The 23,869-nt window shown below is 49.4% G+C and overlaps 2 protein-coding genes across 3 annotated transcripts in view; one reads left to right on the top strand and one right to left on the bottom strand.

Annotated features, from left to right (window-relative positions):
* The window catches only part of hivep3b (HIVEP zinc finger 3b), a 35,820-nt gene extending 13,044 nt beyond the window's left edge, over positions 1-22,776 (top strand). Inside the window, exons 1-9 of one of the 2 annotated variants that reach the window (XM_076160675.1) lie at positions 5,368-5,451; positions 11,477-13,825; positions 14,074-14,369; positions 14,803-16,863; positions 17,019-17,221; positions 19,245-19,420; positions 19,607-19,708; positions 20,478-21,112; positions 21,238-22,776. In XM_076160675.1, coding sequence (XP_076016790.1) covers positions 11,827-13,825; positions 14,074-14,369; positions 14,803-16,863; positions 17,019-17,221; positions 19,245-19,420; positions 19,607-19,708; positions 20,478-21,112; positions 21,238-21,888 — 6,123 coding nt within the window. In that variant the 5' untranslated portion in view covers positions 5,368-5,451; positions 11,477-11,826 and the 3' untranslated portion in view covers positions 21,889-22,776. Of the gene's footprint in view, positions 1-5,367; positions 5,452-11,476; positions 13,826-14,073; positions 14,370-14,802; positions 16,864-17,018; positions 17,222-19,244; positions 19,421-19,606; positions 19,709-20,477; positions 21,113-21,237 lie in introns of those variants that run through there. The other variant, XM_076160674.1, reaches the window with a different exon arrangement.
* LOC143008773 (stathmin-like) overlaps positions 1-23,869 on the bottom strand; it is a 91,386-nt gene that overhangs the window by 27,099 nt on the left and 40,418 nt on the right. The window lies entirely within an intron of this gene.

The following is a 23,869-nucleotide window of genomic DNA, read 5'->3' as shown; positions in this document are numbered from 1 at the left end:
ACACTCGGCCTGAATGGAGTTGTTTGTCACTGTGGGTAGCAATTACTCAGCCTGGCCGGGCCCAGAGTAAACTGCCCGATGTGGAGGGTGCCCCCCTGCTCCACGCTGGTGCCACACTCTGAGGACTCGTGTCCCCCCCCCCCCCCCCCCCCCCCCCCCCCCTGTGTTTGAACTCACCCAGGCAACAGCTTCCACCTGTTGACTCAGCGCCACCCCCCACCAGTGTGTGTTTGTGCAGGAAGCCCTAAAAGCAGCAGAAGCTCTAAGTTAAATGAACGCAGTCACAGGTTGCAGAGATGTGCAGATACGGAGGCATGGAGGAGGTCGTTCTGCCTGATGCAGGACGATGTGAACTCAGAAGTGAACAAGGAGTTTAGAGGAGTTAATAATTATGATATCATCTCAAAGCTGCCCTGTTTATGACCTAAAGCTGGGGCTGTAATGACAGAAATGTCCGTTGGCTGGTGGTTACCGCTCGTGTGCCAGTTGTCTTCTGTGAGCTCATAGTTCAGATCAGTTTCCTGGCGTTGTTGCTTTTGGTCCAGTGCAGCTGGAATGACTTCACCTCCAACCCAGAGATGAAGCTCTAATCCATCTAATCGGACTCTGTTACAGTTTTGGCGCATAACCTTTTTAAACCAAATCACCACACAAAACCTTTTAGAAAACCCCAATATTTGAGATATTTCAGTATTTCCATTGCCTCATTTTTCATTTCCTAGCATCAAATGGTACAAATAAGATCTTAATGGAAGCCCTGCTGCTGTAATATTGGCCAAAACTAAGCGATGATCCTAACCTATTGTGTTCCTACCTTCGGCTTCAGACCTTTGATATCCACAAAACCCTCAAATCTGTTGATTATGTTGTGGTGCAAGAACATCCCACAGAAAAAGGAACTTAATAACTACTATACACCCGACGGCGCCTCTACACATGCGAGCCCGAGTTTCATTGTGCGGTTTAATTGTATGCTGTGGGTTTATCAGCTCTTTAATCATGTTAACCAGAGAAGTTGATATCACAGGGTTTAGCCTGGTGCCCATTCTCTGCCTGAGCGTGAACATAAAGGCAGGTATGTAAGCTGCGTGGGACAATTCGCTCTGTGATCTTGACACCCACACACAGGGTGAAACCCGTGGGCACGGCCGGGAGGGCTTTTGAAAAAAGGGCCAGTTCCTCTTTCTATATTTATCGCTCCTCTCCCGGCCTTTGGCGCTTTTTTATTTCATTGTTGCACCAACGTCTTTTTTTCCTGTGTTTAGCAATCCAGAAGTAGATCGAGTGACTTTGACCGGCAGTTTCTGGTGTCTGTCGCTGTCACACTCGGCTCTGTGTGAGGCCCTGTGTGAGTGTGTGTGTGTCTAATCAGTTCTGCTGTGTTTTCACATTTTAATGCGCAACACTGGTGCCCACATCAACCCGATAGACATCATTTCCTGGTGGCTTTTCCTCATAATATACAGAAGTTTACTGGAGTGTGGAGCCTCTCAGTGCTTTAGCGCCGTGAAAAGGAGAAGATGGAGTGTGTGTGTGCATGTGTGTGTGTTTGTATGTGTGGTGAGAATGAAACTGGGGAAATTGTTTCAGAGGAAAAATCTAAAAAAGGAGAGACAGGAGTCAGGCTGAGTGGAAAGATGAAATAAGCTGCTGAATGAAAGTGTGCGGTCAGGCTGTGTGTCGCAGGATCAGATGTCAGATCTGCTGAGGATCCATATTGATTGGCGTTAACAAAAGACTATGCTCGACTCCATTAGCTGGATGTGACCGCTCCCCTCTTTTGCATTATGTGTACAGTGTGTGTGTGTGTGTGTGTGTGTGTGTGTGTGTGTGTGTGTGTGTGTGTGTGTGTGTGTGTGTGTGTGTGCAGAGGGATCTGTGTTCAAACCCTTTAACCCCTCCTGGTCTATAGTTTATATTCTAAATGCATCATATGAGTAAAGTAAGTAACCAAAACATATATATGTATATTGTAGCATATTTTTTTACTATTAATTCGATTTTACACCGTCAGTCAGATTAGAATAAACATGAACGTTACTCAGCTTCTCTGCTTCACTGCTCATCAACACACACACACACATGTTTCTCAAACCTGCGTCGCCCTCAGGTCACGATCATCAGCACATTTCAATGTCGCCGCAGAGAAAACTGGGTGCAGGCGACGTTCCCATCAGGCCATAGGGCGCATTTAAGTTAGCGGAGGCGTTGGTGAGAATATAGCTGACGTTTACATTACTAATGACTGGATTTTGGGGCTTTGACAGCCTGTTTCCCTGAGGAGCAGCTCGCTCAGCCCACTGTGCAGATAAATGACTTCACTTCCTCCAAATAAATGCAAGCAGGTCGAGCGACGCTGAGCCGCAGTAGCTTTCATACGCTAGGTGGGCTCCCGCTTTAAATGGATCCTGTTTCAGTCATAACACCGCAGTGGCATGGAGAGGACGGGGTCAGTTTGCTGGGAGACCACACGTCTGAAATAATCTCTCCTGCCTGCCCTCAGAACACAGAACTCCTCTCTGAATATTCCCATATTTGCCCATTTTACTGCCTCTGTCTGCAGTTTATGGTGTGAGAGTCCAAAAATATGTCATCTGGACGCTTGTCTGTAAATTCACAAACCGCTCATTTGGTCCAAATTACAGTCTGTGGCTGCAGCAAAACAACACACAAGTGACTTAAAAAGCACTATGTGTGCATTTAAGGTGTTGCTTGCCTCTGCTTTATATTGTGTGTATATATTTATATTATATATATGGTATGTGTGTGTGCCATATATATGACATTACATCATCTGTGACTGTAACATAGGAGAGCCTGTGCTTTTGTTTCTTTTGGGCCTAAGTTGTACTGAAATATAGAAGTTTTGAATGTCAGTATATTGTGACCAGCCCGTGTTATGGTAATGTTAAGGCCAGTTCATAAGGATGCTTGTTCCATATGACATTATTGTCATGTGATCAGTTGCTTTCACACCTTCATGATCTTTGCGTTTCTCATTTCGATCTTCAAACTGATGGTCTCCTCTTCTGTCGCTCGGTTTAGCTCCTAACCAGACCGTGTGTCCCCGGCCGTGCTAATCGTTATGTCTGTGTAGAGCAACTTCTCTGTCAATCATGGCCACAGTGGCAGTCTTGTTCCTTGGCCTCTGCCACCCCCATCTTCCCGTCAGAACCCCTCTGAGGAACAGAGGACAAAGGGATGATGGATGGGCGAAGGTCCCTCACAGGGAAGTACAGTATAGAAGGTGTGTGCTGCAAATGGTGACAATGAGCGTATTCAGACAGACACAATACACCAGCAAAGCCAGCCAGGCTGAGAGAGCAGCCCGGCATCAGAGCAGCACCGGCCCCAGCACAGGCCCCTGCAGCAGGCAGCAGGCAGCAGGCGGCCGCACAGAGCTGGAGAGCCACACAGCCGCACAGCCCAACAACAACAACACTGCTATTGAATGAACCCAATAAAACCAGGAGGCTCTCTGAGGGCACAGACCTCCGCCAAGGCCGGGAAGTCCTCCAGTGAAGGCTCTCGTTAGGAAATGTAACTGGTTATTTAGGAATCTGCAGTGTCCGGCTTCAAAAGATGTTGATCAGAATGTGACTGTTGTTTTTTGTAAGTTGTGTCGTGTTCATTAAGAAGCTACAGCAGGTTTTGATGAATGAGCCACGCCCCCTTTCCCTTTGGCCCTCGGTCATAGCAAAACAAAGATGCTACTTTTGTCCGGCTCGGTTCAGACATTCAACATTTTTTTGTGACAATCGACACCTTAATTGAAGGAGGAGATCCCAAAGCAAATGGTTTTGGCCCATATGGATGGATGTAGATAGACCCAGTGAAGTGGTTATTACAGCGCCACCATCAGGCCGACCGCTACCAAGAGCAACCAAGATTCATTGAGATGTGCCTGTAAGTGTTAGAACACAAACACACAGACACAGAGGAGCATGAAGTGACCCAGCGGCAGGAGAGAGAGGAGGGGGTAAAAAATGTTGCAGATTACATTACGATCAGTTGGCAGACGCTTTTATCCAAAGCGACTTACATTACAGTTACCACCCTTCGCAGAGGGGGGAGCAATTGAGGGTTCGGTGCCTTGCTCAGGGGCACCTCGGCAGGGGTGCGAACCGGCAACCCTCCGGTTCCCAAGCGGAAGCTCTACCCACTGAGCCACTGCCTCCCCCCCCCCCCGCTGTGACTCATCCCATCATCTTCTTGTGAGTCCCACCAGGCCTCCACGTGTTGCCGGCCTGGAACGATCCATGTTCCCTCTGCCTGCCGTCTGATCAGGAGCTCGGCCATCCGCTCACTCGCTCGCTCAGAGTGCCGGGCCTGTCGCCGCCGCGCGGGGGTGTGTGTGTGTGTGTTTATTTTAGAGCGTGTGACTCACACTTCCTGTGCTCTGCCAGTGAAGCCGAAACTCTATGGAACAGCAGGACCTCCTTTCATTCTCAGTTCTCTCTTTCTCTTTCTGTTTCTCTCTCTCTCTCTCTGCCTCGCCCGCTTCTCTCTCTCGCTCCCTCTCTCTCTCTGGCACGCTGCAGAGCTGATAGGCCCGCGCTGAGCTCCTGCGTAATGCGGGGGCTCGATTGAATAGACGCGACTCTAGAATTCATTTGTGTCACTTACAGATGCAGCTCGCCTGCACCGGGAGGGTTTTTTCGTGAATGAGGCGCGTTCACGTAGGAGAGAGAGTTTTGTGGAAGGAGGGGCCGCTTCTTTTATAGCCCACGACTGCAACTTTGTCGATAAGGAGGTGATAATTGCTGGGCTCCTCTGCACGTGATTCAGCTCCAGGGTCCTGCTGCCTCACAGGGGGAGGAAAACCCCGTGTAAGACCTGTTTGTAATCCAATCTGCTCAGAACGCCGCCGCTCCACTGCTGAATGCGGGAGTTAAAGAAACAGCAGCAAACGTACACGTCCTGAATCAGCGGGGGATTGTTGTTGGTCTTTCCTGGTTTGTCATGTAGCGTTTGGCGAGGTTCAGCTGACGAGAAGAGGAAGAGGAAGCAGGGCAGTTATGCTGTCTAGATGATGATGATGATCACGATGATGATGTGATCATTACATTTCTTCAGATACAACTCATGATACAGGATCAGAGTTCCTTCTCGCCACAGCATCTTCCTCATTCCCCCTTACACAGTGCACACATTCATTTTCCTCTCTCTCTCTCTCTCTCTCTCTCTCTCTCTCTCTCTCTCTCTCTCGCTCTCTCTCTCGCTCCTCTCCCTCTCTCCCCATCACTCTGTTGTTTTGCCTCACCTCCACCCTCTCTCCTTCTCTCCCTCTCCTCCCTCTCTCCTTCTCTCCCTTGCCTCCCTCTCTCCCTCTCGCACAGCAACACACCCACTCAAACAGTCATATCCGCTCTCACTCTCTTGACGCTCCCTGCCTGTCTCACAGTGCCTGCGAAGCGTCTCTGAGGGGGGAAGACCAGACTGCTCCGTCAGGTAATCCAAACTCTCCCTTGCTCTCTCTCACTCTCTCGCTCTCTCTCTCTCACTCTCCCTTTCTCGCTCTCGCTCTCTCACTCTCTCTCTCTCCCTCTCTCACTTGCTCTCTCTCTGTCTCACTCGCCCCCTCGCACTCTCTCTCCCTTGCGCCCTCTCTCTCTCCCTCTCTCTCTCTCTCTCTCTCTCTCTCCCTCTCTCACTTGCTCTCTCTCTGTCTCACTCGCCCCCTCGCGCTCTCTCTCCCTTGCGCCCTCTCTCTCTCCCTCTCTCTCTCTCTCTCTCTCTCCCCTCTCACTTGCTCTCTCTCTGTCTCACTCGCTCCCTCGCGCTCTCTCTCCCTTGCGCCCTCTCTCTCTCTCTCTCTCTCTCTCTCTCTCACTCCCCCCCTCTCGCTCTCTCTTCTTCCTTGTCATTCATGGAAAATCAGCTCAGTTATTCATGTGCGCCTGCATCACAGCATCATCAGAAGTTGTTCCTGCTGTTTTTATAGGATTGTATTTTATACTATATCATCTATGAATCTCCGCTCTGTGATTCACCACCCAGAGGAGTTTTTTTTTTTTTTCTTACCAAAGGATTTCAATTCATATACTGCCTGAATGTTGGCAGGGAAGTCTTCTAGAACTTTGAAAGAATCTCGATTGTCCCTGCAAGGAAAAGAGGGAATTTCACTGCAACCTGCATGTTGCTAAACCAGGAGGTGACTTTGTTTTTCCACTTGCTCACTAGATGGAGTGAGATGATGTGAGATGGAGTCAGCTGGCTGAGGTATGACTCCAAAGTGATGCTTTGTGTTTGATTTCTAAAAGCTGGCGCGTTGACTCGCACTTTGTGACTCCTGCCATTGTGTTGAACTTACTCGCTTATCACAGCACTGAGGAATCCATGTGCGCGCCACAGAGAGGCACAGTCATCCTGACGCATCCAGCACAGAGCTGAGAGAGGGGGGGGAGACGGAGAGAGAGCGAGAGAGAGAGAGAGAGAGCTCTGGTATGTGGCGTTTTCAGACAGACTCCTGCACGGTGCTTGGCTCTCACCGACAGCGGCGATACCCCTAGATGAGTGTGTGTGTGTGTGTGTGTGTGTGTGTGTGTGTGTGTGTGTGTGTGTGGGGCTCTGAGGTTTTCTCCTTTGCTCCGGCATGTGGTTCTCCTCTGAGTTTCTTCCATAGAGAGTTTTCTATCCAGCCAAACGGTTTCCTCCTGTGGTTCTCTAACTGGTTAGTGTTACTGTCTAGGCCTGCCTGTGACAGACAGCTGTGGTGTGTGTGTGTGTGTGCGTGCGTGTGTGTGTGTGTGTGTGTGTGTGTGTGTGTGACTGTGATCAGGAGAACTTTCCATCCACCTCACACACTGAGGAACCTCTGCACAGCCTCTTGTGTGCAGCCCTAAGTGCTGTGTGGCTCCACTCAAGTTCGGGTTTTTCCAGCGTAGGTAGTTCAGACCTAAACCCCATCCCCTCACACAGGTCAGAGGTCAACCATCATGCCAACATGTCGACGCAAGCAAAGGCCAATCGTCCAAACCCCCCCCCCCCTACTTCCTGCTGCCAGTTTGTGTCTGTACTCAGAGAGGATGCTGGGAGATAAATTTAGACCTCCAGCTCCCTCTCCATCTGTCGTTGCTCAGAGTAGGCTGGTTTCCATGGGAACCTGCACCAGGCTAGTGCCAGTAAGAAAGAATGGGGAGAGAGGTGCGTGTGTGTGTGTGTGTGTGTGTGTGTGTGTGTGTGTGTTTGGTGCTGTGTGAATGGGATGACAGCAGATTTTTTAAGAAGCAGTTCCAGTGTTTCTCTCCTCTCAGGCTAATCTGATCTTCCTGCCGTATCTTTCCCCGTCATTACAGCAGCGTGGGCTCGGCCGCCGCACTGATGAGGAAATGAGCTCAAACTCTGCCCGCCGTACTCGCTGCCGCACGTTAATGAAGTTTAAACCACAAAGCCGCGGCAGAGCTGGAGCGCCAGTCCAGCTGATGTGTGTGTGTGTTTGATCAAATTTCCTCGTTCAGACGCTCAGAAACTCCTGGATGTGCCAGACGCTGGGAGGTGTAAAGGAGACGCAGTGAGAGACCCTAGGAACCTGCGTCAGTGTGTGTTTCTGCTGACAAAGCCCCCCCTACATGTGCTGTACATACACACACACCTTCCCCTATCTCTCTCTCTCTCTCTCGCTCTATCTCGCTCTCTCTCGCGCTCTCTGCCTCTCTCTCTCTCTTCTTCTCTCTGTGGATCATTAATCACAGTTTGGGCTCAGGCGACACTAGAAATGAGTTCCCACAACAAATGGCTGCTTGCGTCGACTCTGGCTGCTCTGTGCATCATGCTTTGGTTCAAGGCAGATCTGCGGTGGCATCGGTGGCTTCCTGCTCGCACCTCACGGGCTAAAAATAGAGCGGGTAGAGGAGCAGCGTGGCCCCTCCCTCATGGATAACGCCAGACACATTTACATAGGCTTTGTTTTGTGACTGCGAGCAGCTGATTTCTGTGTGTGTGCGAGTTGGATGAAGGTGCTCTGCGTAACAGGAGGTGTAGGTTACAAGTCGTTTTTTTGCGGCGTGAGGATGATGAGGATGGAAAACCCCTTGTGAAAGAGGAGGAGGAGGAGGAGGGTAGGTCACCTCAGGACTTCTGCTTCCGATTGGCCGGTCAGCTCTGTCAGAGTGGATTCTGTTGTGTGTTGGTGGTCATCGCTCAGGGCGAGAGTGCTGTATGTGTGTACTGTATGTGGGCTTTAGGAAGTGTGTGTGTGTGTGTGTGTGTGTGTGTGTGTGTGTCAGGCATTCCTTCCCCCCGTCTTCCTGGCAGACCCTGACCGTGTGTTTCCCAGAGCTGGCAGTCTAGACTTGTATGAATAATGTAAGCAGAGCTCTTCCCAAATTCAGAACCTCTTAATCGCTCTGTTTAGAGCGGCAAAAAGAGCGACGCCTGAGCTCGTTAAACTTTACACTCTGCTGACCAACCGACGTGTTCGCAGATATTTATTTACTTCACATTTGTCACATCCTCTGCTCTGCCTGTCTCTCCCTCTCTCTCTCTCTCTCTCTCTCTCTCTCTCTCTCTCTCTCTCTCTCTCTCTCTCTCTCCCCCGCCCTCTCTCTCTCCTCTGGTTTCTCTTCACATCATCACCCTGTTTCACTCTCTTTCACAGTTTCTCTCTATCTTCCTCTCTTTTGCTGGATGGTCTCTCTCTTAGGGACGCTGCAGGTCACCAGCCTGTAAGAGGACGAACACATGGAGACAAACTAACTCATTCACATTCACACCTACGGCCCATTTTTCCCGCTCGCACAACTTTGGGGTGTGAGGGCAAACACACATAGACAGGAAACCCACAACAGCCATACACACTGAGTCGCTGTGTTGAGGGGATTCTGGTGTCACGTAGTTGAGTCAAAACTTCAGTGCAGAGCAGAAGTAGAAAGTAGCTTCAAAACGGAAACGAGCAGGAACCCATACTGGAGTCAAAGTATTAAGTGAGTCCCCCCCTCACTCATGGAGCTCTGCAGGCTCTTGAAAAGCTCTGGAGGCTTCCCGTCTCTCAGGGAAATGACAGGAGGAGTGTAAGGGCACTTTTTGTGTGTGTGTGTGTTATGCTTCCTAATTGCTGAATGTTAATGGTGGGGAAGCGCGCTGTAATCAAAGGGAGGGTCTGCTCAGAGAAACAAGCTTTTTAAAACAGATGATCGACACCCAGAGCAGATGTGTGTGTGTGTGGGGGGGGGAGGGGGGGGCGGGGGCACGGGAGCAGAGCTGAGAATCTGTCATGTCATCTCCAAGTGGAAGGCTCTCTCTCTCTCTCTCTCTCTCTCTCCCCCTTTCTCTCTCTCTCTCTCTCTCCCTCTCCCCCTCCCACTCCCCCCCCCCCCCCCTCTCTCTCTCTCTCTCTCTCTCGCTCCCTGTGCTTGTGTGTGTGTGTGTTTCCGCTGTAAACCGGCTCTAATGAAGGCTGACTGAGCAGAGTGTTTTTAGACAGATGGGGAAGGCTCATTAAAAAAGAACAACCTGTCAGTGCTTCCTCTTCACCGCTGGCACCTTGGCGAGGAGTCTGCACGGCTCACACCTCCACCGTCTCCCCGTCTCTCAGCCCCTCTTCTATTTATACCTCCCCTCCTCTTTTTCTTCTCACACCTGTTCATTTGCATATCTCTGATATTATAGAATACCCCGTAAGTTGTCACAGGCCGCCTTGCACGCTGTCGACATCCTCACACACACACACACATGTCATGCATTGTCCCCTCCATAGACTGAGGACGTCTCTGCTCATGATTGATCGTCTTGGATTAGCCCTCGTCGGAGCTATCAGCGGGTTGGGCACGGCTGCTCTCTGGCAATGTTATGATTGGCCCAGATCGATTCCCAGAATGTGTTTTGATTGGCGGCAGTACAAGAATCCTGTGTGTGAGTGTGTGTGTGTGTGAGTGTATAAAGTTGAGATGGAGTGCAGCGCTAAGTGGGAAATATCACAGCACATACATCTTGTTAATAGAGGAGATTACATCATAGCGTCGTCTCCAAACCTTTGTGATCGGCTCTGTTTACTCACCGGGTCGCTTCTACATCATAAACCTTTCCAAAATATACTGTATGAAATGTAAAAGTTCCTCAAATTGATCAGGGTCTCACCTGCAGAGACGCATTCAGACAGGATGCATGAATCAAACGTATTAGTATCTGCACTGATGGTTGGTTAGCAGTGCGTGCAGATGTGCTTCACTGCTGCTGTACAGATTTTTGCCTCTGTTGTCAGTTTTATGTCTGTTGATAAAATGTTTACAGAGGAAACCGTTTGACCCTGATGAGATCTGTACTAAGCCACCATCTTGATGCAAAATTCTGCTGCATAAAATTGCTGGAGTGTGTGTTACATGGTGCCATCTGATTGGTTTCCTATTTCCTATTTTATGAAGTAATTTATTTTATTTACTATTTTATGGAGTAATGTGAAGAGAGCTGCTTTCCTGAAGTCTCTAACACAACACAAGTGCCAAACATGACAGGAGATATATGCTTATTCTGAAAGCTTTCCTGCTCATTACAAGCGTCTATACCTGACCTCCACCAACACTGCACCCTAGTGGCTGCGTGTAGCACTACAATGAGACACGCACAGCTTAGCCAGCCGCTGTGAAGTCCACAAGAAAGCAACACGCTTCTATTTACGACCTTTAAGCTTTCCTGCCAGGTCAGATAAGCACGGTCTATACTTAAGACAGTAGTTTAGTCTTTTTGTCTGGACTCTACAGTCTCCTCGGTCGGCGGATGTTTCCACCGGCAGCTCTGATTCCTGCAGGAATGGTTGCTCATGAATCAGATACGCAACCAGCTCTGTTCTGTGTAAAAGTGTTTAAGCTCTAAGCTCTGTATGTGGATAGAAGGTCCAAAGCGGTCTGAAGGAGGCGTTTGCACAGAGTGATAGCTGCTGTTAGAATTTGATGACATCTTAACCTAAGAATTCTAAATAGATATATAAGGCTGGAGTGCTGCCCTCCCCTGATTCATGGTGAGTTCTTTGACCCCGTGATGGTTTCGCTGGTTTGGCTCTGTATCTGTGCGCTCCGCTCGCTCTTTATGAGTTGAAGCCGGGACAGATGAGAGCAATAACGCATCGCCGAAGCAATTACTTTGCTAATGTGCTCATTACCACACTGACCCCACTCAACATTACACTGGGAAATTTAACCCCATTTGTCATGATCTGATATGTGGGGGCCATCTTTAATAGTGTGTTTGATAATCTGACACTAATGATTTTGGCCTTCCACCGTGCCAACATTTTTCAGATTTCATCGCAAGCGTTTGCTTATGATGTCAAGTACTCCGACATATCTTCAAAACAAATGTGTGTGTGTGTGTTTTCTACATTTCACTGAGTGTGCTTATGGTGCAACGAGTTCTGAAAGTCAACAGGACAAAAACTCCATTTATTACCAATTTAGATTCTTTCATTTTTATGGCAAAGTTTTATAGAGAATGTTAAAGTCGTCAGATTTTGTGACTCAGTGCTTCTTTGTCTTTTTTTCAGACCCGTTTCAGAGCAGAACAGCCAATCGTCCTGGAGCCAACAAAAGCGATGCCAGAAAGACCATGGGAGCGCTGCTAGGATGGCTGAGGCCGAACAGACACAGAGTTGCTCAGTACAGCGAAATGATCCATGTTTACGAGTATCCGTGCAGCTCCGGGGCACCTTTTAATGATGCCTTATTTGGTCCTCTTGAATAACCTTTGGCCCACATCGATAAAGGCCCTTTGTTGTGATTTACGACTCACCCTGTCAATGTTCCCCTGTCTCTGACCACACCGCTGTCATGAAGTTAGCTCCATGAGGCTCCTAGGGCCCTTCCTTGTGTGTCTGTGAGGCCTCCTCCCCACTCTATGGAGGCTGACCCCAGCCTTCCGGCCGACGGGGAGCGCTCCAGAAGGCAAGAGCAGCGGCCTGTGGCGACAGAGTCCCCCTTGGAATCCTGTCCGCCGCAGCAGACGCAGCAGCTTTCTAACCCTCGGCCTGCACACAGAGCTGCGGGCCGCCTGCAACATCGGCAGCCGAAACATACTGACCTTCTGCTCCGGTTACAACAGCAGCAAGCGGTAGCATGGCAGCAGCAATCAGACACTCCAGGTCCCTCAGGAGGCAGCTTCCTCTCTCCAGCATCCTCATCTTCCTCTTCCATCCCCTCCACTTCATCCCCCAGGGGCGAGCACGGTCATGTGGGCCCGTCTCAGCCCAGCCAGGAGGGCCAAGAAGCCGGCAGCTCATCCAGAAAAGGGGAAAAGAAACCCCCAAAACCAGGGAAATATGTGTGCACTTACTGCGGACGTCCATGTGCCAAGCCGAGTGTCCTTCAGAAACACATTCGCTCCCACACAGGAGAAAGACCCTACCCTTGTGCCCCCTGTGGCTTTTCTTTCAAGACCAAGAGCAACCTGTATAAACACCGTAAGTCCCACGCCCATCGAATTAAAGAGGGCCTGGCATCCAGCCGTGATGAGCCTAGTTTGAGTGGACCAGAGGGTGGAGGCCTTGGAGAAGAACCTGAGGAACCCACAGAGGGAGAGAGCACCGAGTCTGAAGAGGAGACGGGCCTACATAGAAAGTCTTCCTCCAAGGAGATGTTGGGTCAGCAAAGGAGAGGCAAGGAGCCGTCAGGAGTCACAGAGGGGAGCCAGAAACCTGAAGACTCCCAGGCTGTGAAGCAAAGGTTGGCCCTGAGGCTCAGCGAGAGGAAACGTGGTCCCATGGCCTCTCCAGATGACCCTCCCTCTTCATCCTCTTCACTCTCCACCTCATCCTCTTCTTTAGGCCCTGGCAGTAAAGGTAGCACCGAGTCTGGATATTTCTCTGGATCGGGCAGCACTGATCTCTCCCAAGTTAGCCCTCCCAGTGCCAGTGCCAAAACCTACGCCGAAATCATACTGGGGAAATATGGGCGACTTGGGGGGCAGCAGCGCGGCGCCCATCAACAGCAGCATCATTCTTCACTTTCCTCACCAGGAGCAGAGGACAAGAGCATTCCATTCACTGTACCAAAAACCCAAGTCATAGAACACATCACTAAGCTCATCACCATCAATGAAGCAGTAGTAGACACGAGCGAGATCGACAGTGTGAAGCCTCGGCGCTCCTCTCTGTCCAGAAAGAGTAGCATGGAGTCGCCCAAGTTTAGTGCTCCTAAAGATCCCTACACGTTTGATCCCAAAGGAGAAGCCCCAGGCCCCAGCGGTCTGAGGAACCTCCACCACCGGGTGACAGATCCACCAGGAGGCCAGGACGTCTCCACAGTGCCTCTGCTTAGAAGCCATTCAATGCCATTATCTACCAGCCACGGAGAACCCGCCGCCTCCGGCACCATGCCACCCAGAGATTACCGTCTCTGCCACTCCTTCGATGAACAGCAAGCGGTGGTGGCAGAGATGAGGGTCGGCCATACCCAGCGAATGCTGAGGCGCCAGCCTGCCATAGAGGTCCCACTGGGAGCTGAACTCATGCTGGAGGAGGCTGGTCCCACCTCATCCTCAGCCAGAGGTCCTGACCTACACAGACCACAACAACAGGAGAAGACTCCCGCTGTGTTTGAATGTGAAGCATGCAGGAGCCACAGTCGAGACCAGGAGAGCTACGAGGCCCACAGAGCCGTCTGTCCAGGACGGAGAATACGGGAGAAAGACAGGGTGGAAGTGAGCGAAACACTAAGGGAGGATCGTCCTCAGATGATGCACTATAAGTTCCGAGCGTTGGCCATGGCTGTGAGGAAGAGGAGGAAAGAGGAGAGTCTGGAGGAGGATCCTCCCAGTCCTGGACCTGCAACGGTGCCAAGCAGCTCTGTGGGCCTCAGTGCTGCGCCAAGCCGCCCTGACCTCAGCCACGCCCCCTCAGGTTGGTTCATTTATGCACGCAGTGACCAGAAAAAAAGAAACACCTGTCAATCTCCTGCAATCCAATACAGCAACCCTGTAATAAACTCATCCCTTGTGATTCTTATATTGCTCAGTTTGTGTTGACATTGTATTGAATTAAAACAAGATAAAGAAAACAACTTTATATATTTACTTTATTTAACAGAATTTCCTTATATATGAATCTGAATATAAACCTGCCTAATTGATTGTTTTGTGTTTTGGTAGGTGTTGCTTCACAGACTGAGCCAAAGCAGCAGCAGCAGCAGCAGGACAGGAAGGGCGTGTCCGTCATTCAGCACACCAGCTCCTTTGAGAAGCAGGACAGCACATCCATGGAAAGTCACGAGGCCTCCGACCTCAGAGAGAGTCAGCAAACACAACAACCTGAGCCAAAGCCGTCGCCTTCCACATCTCGCCTCATCCGCCAGCCAAACATCCAAGTGCCAGAGATCCTGGTTACCGTGGAGCCAGACGCTGACATGCCATCTGTGTCACCCCCAGTCCCAGCGTCCTCGTCCAAGGTACATAATTATACACTACTTTGGGCTATTTATTCCTCCATATTTTTATACTTTTTTAGATGCTTTTCTTCGTGTGGTGTCATATTTATTTACAGTGTTTTTCTGTTTTTCTGTTTTTCTTTTGCCTCCACAAATGCATAATTCACTTATTGTCTCTTTTGTATTTTGTTTACTTATCACTTTTGTTTTATTAAAATTTTTTTTGCTATTTGTTTTATTGAAGTTAACATTTTACATGACATTGTGCATACAATCCTACAATTGAAGGATATTTTGGAGATCATTCTATATGATCTCCAAAATATCCTACAATTGTATGCACTCACTTTTATTTATTGATCTATTTTAATCGGTAAATACGTAATCGTGATGTAAGTGTGTTCTTCATTCATTCATTTTTAATATGACACATTTTGCTGTTGATCTTTCTCAGGAGGCAGAAAGGGTTGAGGAGTTCCAGTGGCCTCAGAGGAGTCAGACTCTGGCTCAGCTCCCCGCAGAGAAGCTGCCACCAAAAAAGAAGAGACTCCGCTTGGCTGAAGCAGCTCAGTCGTCTGGAGAGTCGAGCTTCGAATCTTCTGTGTCTCTGCCCCGGAGCCCCAGTCAAGAGAGTAACATCTCACACACTTCAACTCACTCCGCTTCGTTTGAGGACACGGCCAGATCTGACGCCGCCATCTGGGCTTCCAGCAGCCAAGGCTCACAGATGCTGATGGTGCCATCTGTTTCCCACCAGCACTACCAGACGCACAAGGAGATGAGACGGTCGGCCTCGGAGCAGGCGTCAGCCAGTCCCCAACACACGGAGCAGGTCTCAGAGACCAGGAGTAAGTCCTTCGACTACGGGTCCCTGTCCTCTCAGCAGCCTGCGTCGTCCTGGAAAGAAAGGAGAAAGTGTCTTCTTGTGAAACATGCAACTCTAGGGGAGCCCGAGCCAGAGGAGGGGGGCAGCGTCAGTCACATGCACAGAGCACCAAGTCCAAAGCCTGGACCTTCCCAAGCCAGCCACCCTGTTCTCTACTCAGCCGAGACAAACCCCCAGTTTAGCCCAGAAGCCGCAGGGAAAACCCTGCAGCTCTTCCAGCCACGGACTCTCCCGCTGTCTCAAGCTGTGCTCCCGTTCCAGTCTGGAGGGCAGCAGGCGTTCCCCCCTGCGTCGCTCACACAGATACTCCCAGTGACCACATCGATCCCTGACGTACTGTCCAGCCAGTTCATCCACAGAGCTTTCTTACATTCACAGACGGGTCCTTCACCCATACAGGTGCACCCCGCTCAGATCCACATGGCTGAGCGTTTGGGTATTCCACTCCACCAGCTTCCTGCTCTACTTCCCCTCCAGTTCCCTTCCAGAACCAGACCTAGTCAGGCTCTGTACCTGCACGGTCCTCCAAGACTTAGCACATGTGTTTCTTTCTCACACGCCATAGAGAGCAGACCCTTCATCTCTTCTTCTTCTTCTCCTGCTCTAACTCACCAGTCCCTTGTAACCATCTCTTACCGACACCCACAGCCTGTCATTGCCACATGCCTGGCTCAGCTCACCCCAGTGGTGTCCCTTGTGGTGCCGGTGCGTCTCCAGACTCATATCCCCACCTACGCCAGTGCCATGTACACCACCCTGTCTCAGATTCTGGCCTCCGCTCGTTCACAGGATCCCATTTGTTGCACAGCTATGGTCATCATGAGCCAGATGGAGCAAGACAAACTGCAGAGGTCCTACTTGAAGGTCCCCTCCCTGGACATCAGAAGCCTCCTGCCCCTGTCTCTACCTGTGGAGCTGGCCTCTGGGTCGGGGTCTGAGGAGGGATACGGCCCGCTGGGGGCTGGGGGAAGTAAACGCATGCTTTCCCCCGCAGCCAGTCTGGAGCTCAGCACGGAGGCTCAGCGCCACCAAAAGAGGGTAAAAGAGGAAGAGGAGGGGGAGCAACATAAGGCAGGAGAGGAGGAGAATTTGGAAGAAAAGGTGGGGGAGGAAGAAGAGAGGAAAACCACTGGGAGAAAACTGGAAGGAGAGGAGAAGCAACCAGCGACGGGTGAGGGGGAAAAGGTGAAACTGAAGGGGGAAGAGGAGCAAGCGCCAAGGAAACATACTAATGAGGAAGAGGAGGAGTCAACAGAGAAAGCAACACCAAAAAAGGAAGGGGTGCCAGCAGTTGAAGAGGGGGTCAGTGCCCCTCGGCTCCGCATCCCCGAGAGGCCGAGCCCCCCTTCATACCCGAGCCTCCACACCACCACCTCCGTCAACTGGTGCTACCTGAACTACGTCAAGCCCAACCCCTCTGCCCAGAGGGACCCCCGCAACTCTGTGTACTCCACCTGGAGCGTCAGCGCTCACAACCCCAACCTGCCGGGCCTCAGCACCAAGGTGGCTCTGTCTCTGCTGCGCTCCAAGCAGAAGCACAGCGCAGAGACGTACACCATGGCCGCCGCCCCCACACCCTCCAAAAGCAAAGTGGCCCCCGCCGGCAGCAGGACCCCACGAGTCACAGAGGTAAATATAACCGACGTATACCGACCCCCCCAAACAGCTAATATCCCTAGTTTGGGGCCAAGCCTTTCCCACGTCAACCCCATTGAGTAATGAAAGCATTTCCGGCCTTTCATTTGAAGCTCTTTTGATCTTTCTCATGTGTGTCTCGAGTGTAGGTACATGCCAGCCCATCCAGCTCCCTCATTGAAGTGAACGAGCCGCCGCCGCCGCAGCCGCCGCCGCAGCCGCCGCCGCAGCCGCCGCCGCAGCCGCCGCCGCCGCCGCGTGAAAAGGAGGAGAAGAAAAGCAGACGAGAGGAGGAAGGGCCGTCCACCTCCAAACAGGGCGAGCAGAGCCGGGTCCGGATCTTTGAGGGCGGGTAAGAGAGCAAAGAGTGAGGCCCACCCCCGCCCCCCGCCCCAGTGTGTTTGGATCTTTAGGAATAAAGTCTCATTATTACGTAAGGGAGAGCAGATGAGTGCAGTGAGGGATAACAGATGGGAAGTGAAGCATCGGAGCTTACAGGGACTTTGGAGCCTTCAGCCCAGATTTTCCTCTCTAATTATTGGAAGCATTTATTTGGAAAGATTGTAGTGTTTGTTCACACTGTATGTGCAAGTGTGTGTGTGTGTGTGTGTGTGAGACTTCATTTGGTTAGACTCATAAATATCTTTTCTGTATGTACGCCAGTTTTTTTGTTTTTTTTACAATGTTATTAATGTAAATGACTGAGAAGATAAAGACGTATGAAGCAATATCCACATTTCCCTTCAGTCTTCATCGTCCCGTTGCTCTGTATTTGTCTTCATCTGCGTTCCTTCACTCCGCTGTGTTCTCATATCCACATATTAGCGCTCTCAGTGTGTGTGTGTGTGTGTGCCTAGTTTCCATTTCCATTTCTCCTTTCCCAGATTCAGCCTGTTTTTAGAGGAGAATGTTTCCCCAGCGGCTGGTTTTAGGCTGAACCTGCTCACGCCGGAGCGCTGGAGGAAACGGAAGGAGGGAAGAAAGCAAAGATAGAAACGGAGGGGAAGGAAAAATGGAACCCTTAGAATAGCTGAGAGGAAAAAATGGGAATGAATGGAGTTGATGTTGTATCAGACGTTTGAATGTTGTATACCGTGTGTGTGTGTGTGTGGCAACATCATGTCTTTCTCTCTTGGTCCCGCCTGGTGTTTCTTCAGAACGTCTCACACTTCCCTCCTCCTCCTTTCCCTGCCTCTCCTCCATCTTACGTCCTCTTGTGTCCCTGTCCTCCCGATGTCCTCCCCTGTGTCCTCCCCTGTGTCCTCCCCTGTGTCCTCCCCTGTGTCCTCCGTGCATGCAAACAAGGCACAGCTGCTCCCTCTCCTGTCCTGCACACTGTTTTCTACTCCTGACTATCCATCCTCGCAAATGAACTCGCCGTCTGTCTCGTCAAGCTCCCGTCTCGTATCAAACTCTTCTGTGCTGGCGTATCCGAGCCCGTCGTGTATAATAAAGCGATTACACAAGTTGGGGCAGATTGTCAGTTCATTTTCCCGACGTGTTGATTTAACGGTCGACGTGTGAAATACAGCTTCAGACTTGTTTTTGCGGCCATGGCGGCGGATATTTTCAGCCGCGGCGAGAGATAGATGCCGGCTCCAGCCAAACTCCTTGAATGGATTCATCATAATGTCTCCATTGAAACTTCTTTCTGCAGTTGTGTAACAATTTGTTATGATTTGCCGCTCTGGTTTGGTGGTGTTATATACGAGGGGCCGCGTTCTTGTTGATGCGACGCACATCCTGCAATTAAACATAGACGGCACACGGGATATTTACGATTCAGAATGAATTATCCATCTCAGTTTTACAACAATTCAGTCGGATATAAAACATCTGCGGCCGCGCTGTGTGGCCTACAAATAGCGCTTTTGGTAAATAGCAAGATTGTGGGTAAACAATGTTTTTATGGACTGAATCTAAATATGGCGGTTGGTTTTTATATATACTTTCTATTTGAGAGTGTTAGCTATAGCCAGGCTTCCCTCCGCTCTCTTTAGCTGCTGCTATTGTTGGCAGGATGTCTCATCTTCTCTGTGCTCTCGGGGCAGAGTGGATGGAGGAACAGCAAAGGGACTCTTTACAGTTTGGGTTTTGGTTTTGGTGGGGCATCCCTGTCCCGCCTCCATAAAAAGAGCCTTGTGTTAAGAATACCAGTGTCTGAGGCCTGTTTGTGCGTTTTGAATGCATGTGTGTATGAATGTACACACTCTCAACCAATAACATCATTCAGTTTAATGCAGTTAACATTTTTATTAACTGCATTACATTTTTACATTTGCATCTTTTAGCCACATTCTGCCATGCAGGACCTCATCAGAGACCACATGTCTTCTCTCCTCCTCTGTCTGTCTGTCCCTCTTCCTCTCTCTTAGGTATAGGTCTAATGAGGAGTATGTGTACGTGCGAGGTCGCGGCAGGGGGAAGTACGTATGTGGGGAGTGTGGCATCCGCTGCAAGAAGCCCAGCATGCTGAAGAAGCACATCCGAACACACACAGATCTGCGCCCGTACATCTGCAAGCACTGCAACTTTGCCTTCAAAACCAAAGGCAAGGAGGGATAATGTACAAGAGATCAGTAAATGTCCATAAGCCAGATGAAGTTTTGTGTCACTAAACTGGGAAATCCCCTCAATTTGATGATTTTAGTGACAACTGTTGTTAAAATATCCTCATTTTCCTGCTCTGTGTCAGTCAGAGGGTGGTTTTTGAAAAGCTTTTCTTGGTCCTTCTTAGGGAACCTTACAAAACACATGAAGTCAAAGGCTCATGGGAAGAAATGCCAAGCGATGGGAGTCTCTGAGTCATCACTGGACGAGGCCGAGAGCGAGGAAACAGGTACAAGCAGCAGTCTGGGAGAGGGGAGGGATGGGGGAGGAGGGGAGGGGAGGAGAGGGTTTTAGCATTTAGCTTTTTCCATATTGTTACAGATAATGATTAATCCCTGCAGAAACACAACTAAAGAAAGAGTTTTGTGTAATATGCCTTTAATTTGTGGGCGTATTTGCTTATTTCCTGTCCACTATAGAATTGTTGGCGCTCTCACTGACAGCTTATGCAACACCGTGTTCTCTTCTTTGATCTTGCATAAGAGATCTAAAAGAGTGTAAGATAAATAAATGAAGAACACGTGGCTGATGTCGCTGCAGCTCTCTTGTTCTCTTGGCTGACGACTTTCCAGCTTTCCAGCTCTTACTTACATGTGGCTCCTGTCAAAGTACCAAAGAGCCTCAAAGTCGGCCATCTCACCAACTCCTCCCTGACCTTCCTCCCTCGCTTTGTCATCTGCGCCGTGCTGACAGGCTACACTCATCACAGCCAAGGACGCCATAACAAACTGTGTGTTCACTCACAAGGCTGCTGAGGTGGTTGTTGAATAAAGGGAGGCTGCTGTTCAATTACATTCTTTTCATTCTTAATCTATTTATAGAGTTTGCTTGATGCTTCGTGGGTCACATGAATAAAGGACAGGAGTGCTTCTTCACTGTGCTCCAGCTTTGTGCATGTTCATGGAATTTGTTCTGTTTACGTGTTTGTGTAGTAGTTTGTTTAGTAGTTTAAATTGGAAATCCATTTGCAAATAAATGTTGTCTCTTTGGTTTCACAGCAGGAAGTGATGATCGTGTTTATGGCTCAGAGGAGCAGGAGGAACATCGGTTTTCTGATGTGGACGAGTCTGAGGAAGATGACGACAACGTGGATGATGATGAGGAGGAAGAGGAGTCCTCGTCCCATGAAGACCCGCCGTCGTCCTGTTCGTCAGGGCGCTCCAGCCGGCACTCCCAGCTGGGCACTCCTGACCCCGAGCCCCCAGGTCCCAGTCCCAGCCCGGGTCTGGAGCCGTCGCCCAGAGGAGTTTGGCCCAGCAGACGAGCCACATCACCGGGCAGCAGGAGGACGCTGTTCTCCCGGCGGGGCTGGAAGGCGACACCACGAGCCTTCTCCCCGAGCAGTGAGAGCTGCTCTCCCAGCCGCAGCCTCTCCCCTCGACTGGAGCTGTCCTCCCCCATCCACAGCCTCTCCCCCAGGACTGAGCTGTCCTCTCCCTGCCAGCACATCTCACCTTCCCCTGAAAGAGGACCGTCCCCCATCAGACCCCTCTCTCCTCTGCGACCGATCTCCCCCGGCTGCTACCGTACAACACAAGCTCGGGTCCTTCCCTCCCCGCTCAGGCTACCACATAGGACCCCTGGATACCTCCCCTGGGAGACCCCGGGTACAAAGGGAAGTCATGTAAAACTGGTAAGTCTGAATCTCTAAGACTATCTAATCAAATAAGACTTGATCTCTACTCTTGCTTCTTTCATAGTAGTATATCTGCTAGAGAGGAAGTTCATGTAATTCTGAAGTCATTGCTCCCCCTACAGGATGAAAGTGGCACAGCAGGCAAAGGGTCATCCCCTGAGTTCAGCTTGTTTCCCCCCGCCTTCCGTCTGTCCTTCTGTGAGGGTTACCCTGGCAACCAGCCAGTGGACAACGTCTTCAGCCATCTCCCCATGCACTCCCAGCAAGCCAAGGTCCCCTATCCCATGATCCCCATAGGAGGAATCCAAATGGTACAAGCCAGGCCGCGGTCCCACCCCACCACCACCCCGTCTTCGCCAACATCCCCCCCCATGGAGGGTCCATCGTTGGCTAGGTTTGAATCATACTGGAGCGGGACCCCCAGACCTCAAGGGCTTAGGACTCCTGAGTACCGCTGGTCAGAGGACCAGGCAGCAGGAACCAGCCAGTCGTGGCGTTGCAACCTCAGTGCAGCACTAACTTGTTCCAAAACAGAGTTGGAGACCAGAGACTCAAAGCAATATGGCAGCTCGCACAGCTCCGCCCCCGCCCGCAGGTCCGCTACCCAGAGCCCCGAACGCTGCAGAGGAGACGTTCGAGCCAGAGCGTCTGCCGGCCCAGCGGCCCCCGTAGCCTTGCGCGCTAGCGGACAGCAGCCCGAGGGGGAGGAGTCACCATCTGGTAGCGGCGTGGCAGAGGGAGGAGCTAAGGGAGACTCAGATCAGAGCACTTAACGGAGTCGATGCGTCCAGCGTCCCATTCTGCTTTATTGGTTGCTACACTAGTCTTGTTTTTTATTGCTTTGTTTTTATACAGTTTTCAATACTATTGTTAACTTAAATGTTTTGGTCTTTGGCAATATTCAGGTTTGTTATAAAAAATGCACTTTTTTCTTTGTGAAAATGATGTTTCTGTAAATCTCTATATATAAATATAAATACATATATATATATATATCCTCCTGTATCTCTATTGATACCGGTATCTTGATGTCTGTTGAAACATGTAAAAGGAATATGAATAAATTTGTAAATGACCAAAATCGTTAATCAGAAACAATTCCATTTTTGTTTGTCCAGTATTACACAAATTGTAGTTACTTGTGCCTTTTCTGTCCGGGTTTGTGTTTTTTGAGATGTAAAGTACAGATAAAGACAAAAAGAAGGCTGTGAAATTTTATATCCTCTTTTTGTGTTCGGGGCGGGAGGTAATATTTGGTGTGTTGATGGTTCATATTCTAAAGGCCATTGCTTTATCGTCAGGGTAACAGAGGAGGTGGAGAATCATTGAAGGAGCAGAAACGTGTCAAAGGAAAATGCACTGAAGTTCTATTTTTTATTGCAAAAGATTTTAGATGAGTCTATATCTTTGTACAGGGAAGGATGCTCCTTATTTATTCTTATTTGATGACTATTGTTTCCTTTTTTTTTTCTTTTTTTTTTACTTTTTTGTTATTGGACGTTTTTTTTATTACGCCTTTGTGTCTTTTTCATGATGTTGTGACTTGAAATGTTGATAAAGGCGAGTCAGTGAGTTGCGCTGGTACAGGAGGTTCAAGTGCCCTGCAGATTTCTCACACAGCAGAATTTCTAAGTCATTGAACAAATAAAAAATGCACCAGACTCCCTGAGGTTGTGCTTTTCCTTCCAATTTCACCAGATGCAACATACTTTGACCCGGAATGACCCGTGAGGTGCTTTTAACGGACCGGAGCTCAGACATATTTTGGGGATTTTGTGGTATTTGTCGTCCTTTGTGATGAGATGTTGCAGTAGTTTTAATGGGACGAGGTCGTATTTTGATATTTTAGGATACTTAACTGTTTGGAGTACTTTGTGCTATACTTAGTGGTGCTTTGTGGAATGTTTGTTAGTACTTTGTGGATAGCGTGACTTTCCGTGGTACAAATCCATTTTTTCCTGAATCTGAAGCGTTTTCCCTCTTTGCTTCTGTCCTGAATGTTTAATGTCTCTTATCTTTGATATGCTCCAGAATTTTACACACTGACTCCTGCTTCCTATTTTTCTGCTGTGTGTGTTTTGTGCAGAAATCAAAGAGGGAGCTGTGACAGACAGACATGATGTCAGTATATCAGGTTTTCACCCACCATCAGGACAGACTGTATGTAACCACTAGGTGTCACTTATCATCAGGAATCCATCTTATTCTTTCTCCAGTTAACAGTTCAATCCATCCATTATCTATATACACACTTATAGATATGGGTTATGGATTGGGCCTGTTATGGCTGAGAGGCGGGTACGAGTCCATCACACAAACATCCAGACTCCCATTCACACCTCTGGGCAGTTTAGAGTTTATAGAACTTATTATGGAGGAAACATGCAGCCACAGGTAGATATAAATGATAACCTCTGATATAAGTGCATGATGTAATCCTGACTTGATTGTAGTTGTAATGAGGCGACGTCTCAGTAATGAGTAATATTACATCAAACCCGGTGCCATGGTCACTTTTGTACATGTTTTATGTCACAGGTTTTCAAAGATAAAATAGAATAAAATAAAATAAAATAGAATAGAATTTAACAAAATAAACTGGCTGGAACTTAATGGTACACAGGTCATGGAAAAGTTTGGGAACCTCTGTTTTAGGTCACAAGATCCAAATCCTTATCCGGGTCTGGACCACATTGCTCCCATTTATACTCCCAATAATGCAAAAATATGAAGATTTGTTATTAATATTTTGAG

This window comes from Genypterus blacodes, unplaced genomic scaffold (genome assembly GCF_046128005.1).
Source record: "Genypterus blacodes isolate CSIRO-AG114 ecotype Tasmania unplaced genomic scaffold, CSIRO-AGI_Gbla_v1 ptg000107l_1, whole genome shotgun sequence".
Classification (NCBI taxonomy): Eukaryota; Metazoa; Chordata; class Actinopteri; order Ophidiiformes; family Ophidiidae; genus Genypterus; species Genypterus blacodes.
Note: the sequence above shows the minus strand (reverse complement) of the source record. Positions and strands in the feature narration are given on the sequence as shown.